Source organism: Saccoglossus kowalevskii, chromosome 22 (assembly GCF_978046115.1).
Source record: "Saccoglossus kowalevskii chromosome 22, keSacKowa6.1, whole genome shotgun sequence".
Classification (NCBI taxonomy): Eukaryota; Metazoa; Hemichordata; class Enteropneusta; family Harrimaniidae; genus Saccoglossus; species Saccoglossus kowalevskii.
The window spans coordinates 7,790,396-7,803,421 of NC_140662.1; the positions used below are offsets into that span (position 1 = coordinate 7,790,396).

General features: G+C 34.1%; 1 protein-coding gene across 1 annotated transcript in view; it reads left to right on the forward strand.

The window, feature by feature from the left end:
- The first annotated feature begins 553 nt into the window (after positions 1-553).
- Positions 554-13,026, forward strand: part of LOC100313698 (p75 neurotrophin receptor-like protein) — a 29,056-nt gene continuing 16,583 nt past the window's right edge. Inside the window, 1 exon segment of the mRNA NM_001168153.1 lies at positions 554-685. Within this exon segment, the coding sequence (NP_001161625.1) occupies positions 641-685 (45 nt within the window). The 5' untranslated portion in view covers positions 554-640.

Here is a 13,026-nt window from a genome sequence, read left to right on the forward strand (position 1 = left end):
AAAATCGCAATTCCATGCATCAAAGGGGCCGAAAATCCGTAAAAATATGTTTTGGAAACTGAAATTAGTAAAAATGTCTGGTATGATAAAACTTAAAGTTGTGACTTGTACGATATATGTTGGAGCTGAGAAGAACGCCCACACTGGCTATCCACCAACCCTTCAGTAGCGCCACCCTGACCGACAACTCGTGTCACGTGCACTCAAGCATAAAACACGTCCTCATGCGAAGTCCAATAAACGGGATCGATCCACCGTGGTCTCGCATAAAAACAAGCAGATCCGCTGTCTTCTCGGCAAGGTGTCAGATGTACGTTCAGTGGGAGGAGCAGCCTTGGATTGAACAGCTAATATACTTGCCACACACAAGAGTTCTAATTAAGTACTTTCCTTATAAGGAATAATCATGCCGGCTCCATTTAATTAGTATACAACAGACCAATCATTGCCGTTCTTGATACTGTAATCGGCCCGTCTGATCTGTGCGCTTGTAACACCTTTTACAAGTTTTTATTAGTTTTTTAGCCATCTGTAGGCACTGGTAGTCGTAAATGTTATTGCCAAGTAGCAAGCGGAAGAAACGGCCTCCCGATCTCAGCAGAATACAACGCGTTAGTAACTCGCTGGTGAACTGTTGAAAATGGCAACGCTGCACGTCCTAGCACTAGTGTTGTGTTTGTACACGGTGAGTAACATTTCTATTATGTACGACTTACATAGTCTATTGATACGGTGTATTTTGACATAATGTTTTGATACCGTATTCCGTTCGCGCTGTGGACGGTCGAATATTGAGACTAGTTTCGATCGCCGGGAAACACCGCCGTAATACGGTGTTCGGTGTATCATCGACATTCGGTTGAATTATGGCACAGCTGGCTTGTAGAGCGTGGGCCACGCCGAATCAAAGAGCGTAATCGCTCAAAATGTAGCGAGATCAGATCCCTAAGTAAACGTCGAAAATACACACAGGTCATTGAAAAAAAGGCAACACATTTATTTGTTTATACCTTTTATATTCTCCTCGATTCAATGTCAACGTTGTTGTTCGTCGGCCTCGATGTTGTGACCGGCGAGCGTTAACAGGGATGATCGGTCTAAAGCGTGAAAGCGATATATTTATTTTTGTAAACGTATCTGCACTGTGGCACGCTGGAATCAGAAGCGCTGTCAGCAAGGGTCGGGCTTGTTGTTTATCGGATTCATTTGAGCAGAAACTTTGAAGGGTGCATTAAGTGTGAGATCGACACTTGAGTGTGTTTGGTGTCGACAGTTTACAAGTCTGCATCGCTGAAGCAAGACTGTCCATGTAATGTCTTGGACGTGCTTGCTAACTTTTTATCGGTTAACCCATATCAATAAGGACATTTTTTAACTGTCAACGTAACGCTTTTACAACCGATTTTTTTTCTTTTATTTGTTTCCATGCCCTCTGCTCCTTTCCGTTGACTCTAATTTTCTTCTAAATTCCAAAGTGACTATCAGTGTTAAAATTGCGTGCGTCCAGGTCGTGCAAACTAGCTACCCCGTATCAGTTACCCCACATATTAAACTCTGCAATTATCTCCAGGCTAAGTCATTTATATTTCGGAGCAGGAATCGAAGCGGGGTTACGGTTTCAAACGTTCTGTTGCTGGGGCGTTATGAGTGTTCCCTTGTTTTGTATATCGACTCTTTTTAACGAGCCCTGTTAAAAGTATACTAGCCAGTATCGGTATTTTTACTGGCTCACATGGCTTTGTCCTGAACGCTGCCATTTCCACAAGAATGGACCGTTGCCGCTCTTACACACTAGCAAGCGGGCAATTATGTTTATACAAAGGAACCCGACTCGGAAGGAAGCATATTCTGTGGTGTGGGCTCGCCAAGGACAGTATCTCACTTAGTCACTACTGCACAGGAAACAAAACGATCGTTTAAAATATAACTCGAAATAAAACACGAAAATCTGTAGTACAGAGATTGTAATGGTGAGTCACTTGGAGTTCCGAGTTCTCACAAAGCGACCTCTGGGCCTCCAAACGCCCGTGCATTATGCAGCTCGTCAGAGTGTCATCATAACGCAATGATTGATCACATCGACCCTCTCGTTCCAAGCCCAGGCAGGTTTCCACGTTCACTAGACGCAGGAAGCCATCGCCAGTAGAGTGCTTTTGTGTATATCGAAATATTTTGCCGAAAGCTTATTTTTTTCGTTATCTTACGAGTACTATCGCCGTCATCACATGGATTCGATACGTTTGTTTTCAGTCCCGAGGCGAGGGGGGACATTAAAATCAGCCATTCGTTTTTTGTGACTTTTTGTGTTTTCATTAGTGTTATCGCCTTGTTTCTATCTTCAATCCAACTCAGAGTTTCCTAACGCATCTGAGGTTGCAGACTACAAATTGACGTGGATTGGAATTAATAATGTCTGTATTGTGACAACTGAACAATTCCCCAAATTATAATAATAAACCAATTAACAATAATTACTACTTTAGTAATTTCATTGATACAGTGAATTTGATGAAGGCGTAAATGAATGTTTTTTTTTCCTATGGACATAACAAACTTTCACTTTATTTATATAAATATTCATAAATTTCACAATTTAATTTGAAATGAGAGATTTCTATTGGATAATGAAATAACATTGTAACATTTTCAAATGACGTCATTATGCATTAGATTTTTTATAAATATTTATAAAATTTAATCCAATGGATTGGTTGGTTAGTGCTGTATAGAATATTTATAAATATCAAATGGCAATTGAAAACAACTTGACCAATCACTAGCTGTAGCAGATGATTACGACATGTAATAAAACTTCACTGTGGTCAGTCAAGTTTCACCTCTCCTTCGACATTGACTCACTTTCATCTTTCTGTGCCAAACAATAATGACAATACCTGTATTTTAAATTTATTTCAACAAAAGAATCATTGTAATTTCAAGTTTTTAAAAAAATTTGATGGAATTGGAATCTATTTTTTGCGTTCTTGGCTATAAGTCTGCCAATGATTGAAAATACCCTGCACAGACTCATGGGCAATTGAAAGAAACTTGCACAGACTTATGGGTAATTGAAAGAAACTTGCACAGATTCATGGGTAATTGAAAGAAACTTGCACAGACTCATGGGTAAATTGATAGAATCTTGCACAGACTCATGGGTAATGAACATTATTAAACATCTTACATAACCAATGTACTTCTTTGGATTTGAATTAAGCGTAAAGGACTCCTGGGATAAATGTCAACTATTTAATAATTTTCATTATGCCTTCATGAAAGTTATTGTAATTATTGTGCATTATAATTAATAACTCTAGTTGTAAAATAATAAACTCTATTGTAAAAATTAGTATATTTTGATTATCAGTGTGACTAAGGGACCATAATAATTGAACTTATAGAGAAACGTGAGTAATTCGATTTGGGGGAGGAGTAAAAATTTATTTTTGTTTTCCATGCATGAAAATCTTAATATGAAAACCTGCAAAACACAAACATGAGTCAACATTGTTACACGTGATACAAAAAACAGGCAACCTATTAAGTAGACATGTATGTAAGACTACAAACTTAACTAGGGGGTTTTAATTTTGAGAAATATTCTTTCTTTTGGTGGGGTTGGGGAGTCACCATCAGTTATGAATGACTTGTATTTTTCCTAAGACTGTATATGGACAGACAACAAGTAACAGATTACACTTATAGATAAAATGTAGATAATTTATAATATTGAATTCTTAAGGTATGATTTATCACTTCGTTGCTGGAAATTATTCACTGAAAAGTATCACATTCACAAGCCTAAAGTGCGAGTAACATTGCAAATAGCAAAGAGAACAAATCATCCCCCAAGGAAATTTCTAAATGTAAAATAAATGCAACAAACTATGTAAACAACACAGTGTGATTTAAAAACGCAGTAATTTAAATTATCTTTGGCGGCTTTCCCTAAACGACAAGATTACGTTAATCAGTCATCCATGTGATCTATGATTATCCGAGTCACTGTATTGAGTGAAAAGCACAATTATAAAATATCCCCTTAATGTATAAGAACTTTTCATAACCCCCTACCCCTATTTACAAGAATTGAATGTGCCAGCCATCAAAGCTTTAGTTTAAAATGTTTAATATTTCAAAAGTTTCTGACATCTCCTAAATACAGTTTGGTTTTCATGTTGTGACAATATTACATGTGAAAGCACTGTCAGCATATTATGGGATGTTGTAAGCAGTGCTGTGTGAGGCCATGACCACAGATGACCACTATTGTCTGCTGCATTGCGTTGGCTGATTCGTTTGACTCCAGGGCCAGTTTACTTCTACTTCAATTACTTTGCCGTATTGAATCTTATTAAAGTCAGGACCGGATCACTTTCAAAGTAGATAAACGCTGTTTCAGCCGGAGACAATGATGCCATTTTACTGACACTGATACTGTTACATTGGGAGCGGCCACTCAATTGAAAGGCTCGCACCACTGTATTCACCGGCATTATTCCAATAATTGGAAATAAGACAAACGTGTATAGTGCTCCAAGCTACTCTCTGTGTTCCCTCCATAAAAGTCACATACAGTGGAAAAATTTCTCATGACTCGGACCAAAAAGTTCTGATTTTAATTTACTTTTTCATTGAAGTTGCTAACATGTCTATGTTTGTCAGTCCATGCGTGTGAGATGGCATTTTGTGGGAAGATTGAAAACGCGCAATTTGCTGGCATGTGTATCGCGCAGAAAAGCTTACTAAACTTTGTAATGACAGTGTAAACACATTATTTACAGTTGGTTCTGTTTAGATTTTCACAAAGTGACAAAAAACCAAAACAGTTTGTAATATACACTAGAGTTATTAAAACAACTGAAAAACATTCTTGAAGTGGCAACATGTGAAATATTCCTTGACTACCAGCATTACTTTATTTGAATAATAAATTATAAGATATTTGATCTATTAGTTTGTGCAATTATGTAAATTACATGAGCATGTCTATTGTCAAAATAAGTAATTTTAAATTCAGTACAATTATACAAATGTTTATTTACATGCGTTTGTTATGTTTATATCTTTAAAGATGTAAATATGTTTTCATAATTTGTCTAGACTGTTAATATTTCCTCATTTTATTGGATGGATCAGACATTAACCTTGAACTAGAGCATAATTTATTTTTGATTAAAAATCGAACACCTTTACTTCATGAATTGTGAGTGGAGGCGTTAACAGTGAATTAATTGTGTGTGCTTATTTCCATCTGGATGCAGTTGCTATGGTGACCCATCACCAGTATAGACATCAAGTCGTATAAAATAAGAGATAACATGATATTCATCTGTCATACAGATCTATACTATCATGAAAAAAATAGTATATTAAATTAAAACCATCAATCTTTGCGGAATAGTATTCATTAAAGATAGAGACATGATTCATGATGTTGCATTGTTGAATCACAGCCATATGGGTACGCTAATTGTTACTGGTATGATAAGCTGTTACAGTAGAGGGATGAATGTGATGAGATGCTGGGGGTGTCGAAGAAGGTCATTGCTGTTATAAAATTTCCAAAGATTACATAAATGTGATTGTTCGCTCGTAATTTTTTTGAATTGTTTTTGAAAACTACCTGTTTGATACTGACCTCAGATTTGCATTTTTTGTGAAGATATCATCGTTTTTTTATTTTAACGAATATTTGTGTCATTATTTGTAAAAAATGCTATTTTCAACTACTATCATGCTTTGATGATAACAATTGTAGTTGTCATGGCAGCAACTACTGTAGAATACTTTACTTTCGCTTGGAATTCATTTTTGCTGAAGAAATGATTCAGTGAAAATAAAATCCATTGGATATACCTTTTTTTCTATATTTTTCATCCAACTCAGCAAAAATCAGTGAAAATAAATTTTATACAAAACACCCAAAAAGTCTTTTCAACGAAAATTAAGTCCAGCTGAAATAAAGTATTCTACAGTATACATATTAGCATGGTTGTGATATGGCAAGAACATTGGGGGAACGGTAACCATGGCAAATAATTAATATCTCATCTTACAGAACATTATCAACTCAGTTTTGAGAAAGATGCTCTACTAAGACAGTGTATCTATTCTGACCATGAGATTACTTGTTATTTTTGTTACACATAACTGAATCAAGTGAACTATCTGCCCCTACCCAATGCCTTGTATGCTATATATTATTTAAATGAATATTGTAAAGTGATTAATTTTCGCTGCTAGGATTTTTCACGATTTGATTTTATGGCATATGTGGAAACAAAATTTGGCAGAAATTACTGATACCCTGTGTTGTAGGACTCTTGAGAAATTCTCACTACTATGAAATTTCATTATTTTCACTGACATCCTGTGTTGTAGGACTCTTGAGAAATTCTCACTACTATGAAATTTCATTATTTTCACTGACATCCTGTGTTGTAGGACTCTTGAGAAATTCTCACTACTATGAAATTTCATTATTTTCACTGACAAGCCTGTGTTGTAGGACTCTTGAGAAATTCTCACTACTATGAAATTTCATTATTTTCACTGACAACCCTGTGTTGTAGGACTCCTGAGAAATTCACACTACTATGAAATTTCATTATTTTCACTGACATCCTGGGTTGTTGGACTCCTGAGAAATTCTCACTACTATGAAATTTCATTATTTTCACTGACATCCTGTGTTGTAGGACTCCTGAGAAATTCTCACTACTACGAAATTTCATTATTTTCACTGACACCCTGAGAAATTCACACTACTACGAAATTTCATTATTTTCACTGACTTGTGAAATTCGTAACAAAAATGTCTCTTTTGAAATTGAAGCGGTTTACATAAATATAAATTCTGTATTTGTGGAAATAATGAATAATTTATATATTCCCTAAAGAAGTCTGGCAACACCATTTGATACTGCCGGAAAAGCGGTAATAATAAATCAAAGAAGTCAGTTCAGATATCCACCGCCACAGTGTTTTGTTCCTCGAGGGGGATTTGATATTTTTGATTCTCTTGTTTGTGATTGATTATAACAAATCTTGTCACAGCCTGTAAGATGGAGACCAATCCATCATGTTGTCGTATGGTACTGGCATTGCTAAGTTCTATTACCCATGATGCATTCAATAAATTTAGATGAAATAGTAATTCATCTGATTATATTGTGAATATTATATGTTACCTTGGTTACCTTTCTTTTATTTTGTGGGTCTTTTGACCCTCTCCAAACAAATCTGGAAATATTGCCTTGATTTTGCTCATTAACCATAAAATTCAGTCTAGTGTCACCATTTTCGTCCCTCTGAAAATTAACTGTTAGTAGTTACAGTACATGTGGAGATGATACAACTATCATCCATTTTTTGGAAAATTAGCGTATTCAGATTAGCACTGTGCTATATTTATCAACCAATCAAGTCGTGGTCATCCATTGTTTGGAAAATTAGCATATTCAGATTAGCACTGTGCTATATTTATCAACCAATCAAGTCATGGTCAGCCATTGATCAAAAATTAGCGTATTCAGATTAGCACTGTGCTATATTTATCAGCCAATCAAGTCATGGTCAGCCATTTTTTGGAAAATTAGCGTATTCAGATTAGCAGTGTGCTATATTTATCAACCAATCAAGTCGTGGTCATCCATTGTCTGTAAATTAGCATATTCAGATTAGCAGTGTGCTATATTTATCAACCAATCAAGTCGTGGTCATCCATTGTTTGGAAAATTAGCATATTCAGATTAGCAGTGTGCTATATTTATCAGCCAATCAAGTCATGGTCAGCCATTGATCAAAAATTAGAATATTCAGATTAGCACTGTGCTATATTTATCAGCCAATCAAGTCATGATCATCCATTGTCTGTAAATTAGCATATTCAGATTAGCAGTGTGATTTATTTTTCAATCACTTAACTTCCTGGTCAGCACTGACCACATTGAGGCAACATTTCCATACTAGTTTGGTGAGGGCAAACGCATCACACATGAAATATTAGTAAGGTGACTAAGGTAACCAGTCTATTTTAGAGATAAATAAACTGCACAACACAACATTTATTTATTTTCTTTATTCCGCACTATATGGCCACCGGCCTAAAGTACTGTTACATTTCAAAACTTAAATTACACACGGTCGCTTTAAAATTACAAGATATATATACTTCAAATCATACTTCCATTTCAGTTTCTCTGTAATGAAAACTCTTAAACAAATATTTACCAAATATTTACAACACAACATAATCGCTGGCTAATTTGCATAAAATAATGTAATGCTACTAGAAAGCCACACATAACTAGGTATATAATACTGTAAATTCCTTTATTTTCACTTTTTACACTGAAGAAATAATTCCGTGAAAATAAAATCCAGCCAGTACACTTTATTCCTATATTTTACATTCAACTCATCAAAAGTCAGTGAAAATAAACTGCTTATGAAACAGCCAAAAAGTCGTTCCAGTGAAAATTTATTCCAGCTGAAATAAGTATTTGACAGTAACAAGATTCTACAAACCAATGTATAATGACACCTCGGTCACAGTCAGCTGGTGCGGTGGTGTGTATGTATGTACGAAAAAGATGAAATGTGGTTTTTTGGTTTAAAAATTTTAAAAAAAATGAAGCTGAACATTTTTTTGCAGTCGTTCTTGTACTTATATAATGAACACAAAATCATAAAATTTCAGAGCTTTTTAATTGTAAAACTATTAAAGCAATCAGCAACTTTTTCGCATATCACAGTAAGTATGCTGTTTATGAAACAGTATTGTTGAAACAACAAACATGTCTGTAGTGTTTCTCTAGGCAACCAGTTATGCTGTTCTATAAGCTTTGTCCTGATTGGTCACTGGCAACTACTGTGATGAAGACCACATTTCCACTATCTTACAGGTTGTCTGTTTGCATGTATTACTATATGTCATAGGATTGTATGAAGGTGTTCAGGACCTCTTGTACATACATTGTCAGTTTACTCCTATTGGTTGAATTATCTGCTAGGTTATCACACTAATTGGAGCGTGTCATGACCCTACCATATATTTTATTTCGCTCTCATTCCTGTCAACATTATCACAAGACCAGTCCACATGTGTCCACGTCCAGTAAATAATCACTGTCTTTAATCTGGTACTCTAAGTTAATTATTCACTGGGTTTTAATTTCTCTATTAAGTACAATCCACTAAATTAAATGAACCTAAACTTATTGGTTTCCCTGGCAAGTTTGTGAACTTGAAACCCGGTGAATATGCTCAAAATAGTAAAATATCAGTGTAATTAAATGGTTTTACAGTAATTGCTATGTTAATGCTACATTTATTTTTATGTAATCATTTTTTTCAAAACATTTATTATTGTAAGGTATGTTATACTTTAAAAGTATTTTGTTTTAGTTGAAATTAATTATTGAGGAGAATTAGTTGTCAATGTTGATGATTTGAATGTAAAATAACGGGGGGAAAAAGTATGTAATTTATTTCACTTTTTTATTTATTCAGTGAAAAAAGTAAAAATAAATCCTAACTGAAAATAAACTACTTTACGGTATGGTGTCTTTTGCTTTCCTACAATTTGCTATATCTGCTCACCGCTTTTGTATTCTGATAACTTTCTGGTCAGTTTCATCTTCATACATTTTCATAATTTAAAAAAAAATGAGTTTTCATGAAATATTTTTCCTTGTTAATTTGAAAATTCTGTCATCAAAGATGAGTGCGATGTCCAGAAATGAAAAGTTTGCAAAATTGTTTGTGATGATCTAATCTGCTTTGTCATAACCAAGGTTGTCAGTGAACTGTTTTGAGTCATTCTAGTATGGGTAAAAAAAAAAAAAACTATTGTCATGGAATTTTATTAATTTATAAACATTTCATCCTGATGTTATTTTATTTTTTTTTCCACTAAAATTTTGGTACCTAATGTGGATAACCCTAAATACCTCTCCTGCACTTACCTAAATGTAGATAGCCCCCAAATACTCTTCTGCCCTTCCCTAAGAATGTAGCTGTCTAGATAATTTCCTTCATTTCCAAAGTAGTAAAATTTCATTTTCCCCTCAGGAAACATTTGCTGTTTTAAACAAAAAAAAATCCACAGGCATCCTAAGATACAAAAAATTTAGGACACTTTCATTTTTATCTTTTGGTGGCCTGTCCTCTTTTTATTGGTGAATTTTATGTGTTTCTTTCTCTGCTACATTACCCATCAGTAAATCTCCGAACAGATCTCTGTGCTTTCTGAATGGCCATTCTAACAAAATTTTTAGTTTCTCCTAAAAAATATCACGTTCCATACAAATAATTATATATCATGAATATTGATTCTTTATTGTAATCCTTATTGGAATCTTATATTTAAAGTTGCACCTTAAAAAAAACAAAAACAACAAAATAAAAACCCCCAAATCACTAGATTATGTTAATATTGAGATTAGTTTTGTTTGTTCTTATTAATATTTTTCTCAATTTAAAACAATGCTATTATTAATTTCGCATCTTCCTGATCATTTTTTCTCTACTCTATGAAAAAATAAATGTTTCTGGCAATTTTTATGTTTTTTGTCAGAATTATGTGAAAAATAAAAGTACATGTATAATTTTTTCAAAATTGAAATAAAATAAGTGTTCATCAATTTGGAAAAAAATTGTCGTTCTTGATATCATCATTTTATTCATTCTAGTTCCACATTGCACTTAATTTGTCAAATTTGAAGTTAGTTTTCAGCAGTCTGTATTTGCTTCAAACTTGACTATTGGTTTTTCCGTAATTTGTTTATTCAGCTCGTTTTCATAGTAAAATCTTTAATTCTCTAATTTTAGTGAATATTGTTGTTATTTTTGGTAAAAAGTTATATTTTCGACTTTTTGTTGAAAACCACAAGTCCGATTGCTTTTATATTACATGTATAGGTAATACATGTGGGCCTCTTTCAGATTTGTTAATTTCGTGGTGATATCTTTAATTATCTAATTTTGATGATTATTTTTGCCATTTTTGGTGAAAAATGATATTTTTGACTTCTTGTTGAAAACAGCAAGTCCCATTGCTTTGATACTATACATATTGTTCATTTTCTAATGATATCTTCTGTTCTTTAATTGTAATGTGCATTGCTAACAGCAAAGCTATCTCAGCCGACAGGCTGCTTTTTGAGTACTTGAGTTACCCAGTGAAATTCTATGTTTATAGATATCGGGGGTTAGTGTATTTTCAGGCATTTCTTACAATTATCAGCCAACCCTAGTTACCATATGTCTTATAGTTCCCTCCTGTGTAAGAAATGGTATAACCCAATTATTAGATGACATCACAAACCATAGTATCCTTGTTTTAAAATGCAAGGGATGCTTTTTGATGAAGTTGAGATGAGAGAAAATGGGATAAATTTTGAAAGCGAATCCTAGTCATGTCTTTTTATTTGTAGAAAGTCCTAGTTGTATTTTTGCTGGATTTTATCAGTGTTGATTCACTCTTCTTAGTGATATGCATGCTGGTATTGATTTAACTTCAAAACAATTATGTGGTTCTGTTTGAATTCAAGTAATTTTCCAATTATTACATCACTTCATTCTAGCTTTGTATAGTGTATTGCCATGCCAACATGTGCAGATGTTCATGAGTGTTGCTTGGCAACAGTGGATCACAAAAAAAGCAGGATGATTAACTTGACCCGAAATGGCAGATGGAACATTGTCAATTCATTTTGTTAATTTTCTTCTTCTCTAAATTTACCATTTTTGTTCTTTCTTTGTTGTTTTTGAGACAATACAGAAAATAGAGCGGCTGCAACTGTTAAAATGAAATTTTATGCCATGTTGCACACTAGAAATAGTGGTGTGAGTAATAAAAGGCACACCCAAAGGACCTTTTCTCTGAGCATGGCGTGGTCCCCACACAAACAAATGTAATGCTATTTCCTTTGTTCAGGCTGTTTGTGTACCCATTCCCTCGTCTGACACTTGACTGAAACCCCGCTTAATAGAATCTATTTCCCCTCTAAAGAAACTCAATTACAAAGCTTAGTGAGTGAGGATAATTATATTATTTCTACATGACCTGAGGCAAAGGTTGCTAGGCCCTTCAAAACCAAGACTTAAGCTATTTACTGTCACTTTTCCTCTCTGCTGCACTCCCCACAATTCTTGATATTTGCTTATTTTGACAGTATTTGTGATGTCATCAGACTGAATCGCAGTTCATTTTTTGCTCTTTCATCGTGTGAACAAATATCCTGTTTCATATCAGTTAATGAAAAGCCAGATATTTTGTAGCTTTCCCCCCGTTACAATTAATGGACTATTCCATAACTAATGTAGGTTGTGGTATCTAAAATGCAACAGTTGCAACAACTTAAACTTCCACCAATCAGAAGCTGGCGGGTGTCATTTATCATTATTTTAGCATAATTTATTCATGCACAACTCATAAACTGACATTACGGTAATTAATTTTATCATTGACTTAGTTAGATTCATTCTCCTGTTGGAAACATTGAACATTGTGCAAATACAATTTGTTGAATAAAAATGAAAACCCTCAAAAATAATATGGAATATTCTTAAAGATTAAACCAGAAAATATTTTACAGGATGTTTTTTTGTTTTGTTTTCTAAAAATTATGATTGAATTCAATGAGCACTAGTTTTATTTTCAAGGAATGATTTCACTTGTCAATTTAACCCCATGGAACGCTCTCACTTGTCAATTAAAACCTATGGAATAGTTTCACTTGTCAATTTAACCCCATGGAATGCTCTCACTTGTCAATTAAAACCTATGGAATAGTTTCACTTGTCAATTCAACCCCATGGAATGCACTCACTTGTCAATTAAAATCTATGGAATAGTTTCACTCGTCAATTCAACCCCATGGAATGCTCTCACTTGTCAATTAAAACCTATGGAATAGTTTCACTTGTCAATTCAACCCCATGGAATGCACTCACTTGTCAATTAAAACCTATGGAATAGTTTCACTTGTCAATTCAACCACATGGAATGCTCTCACT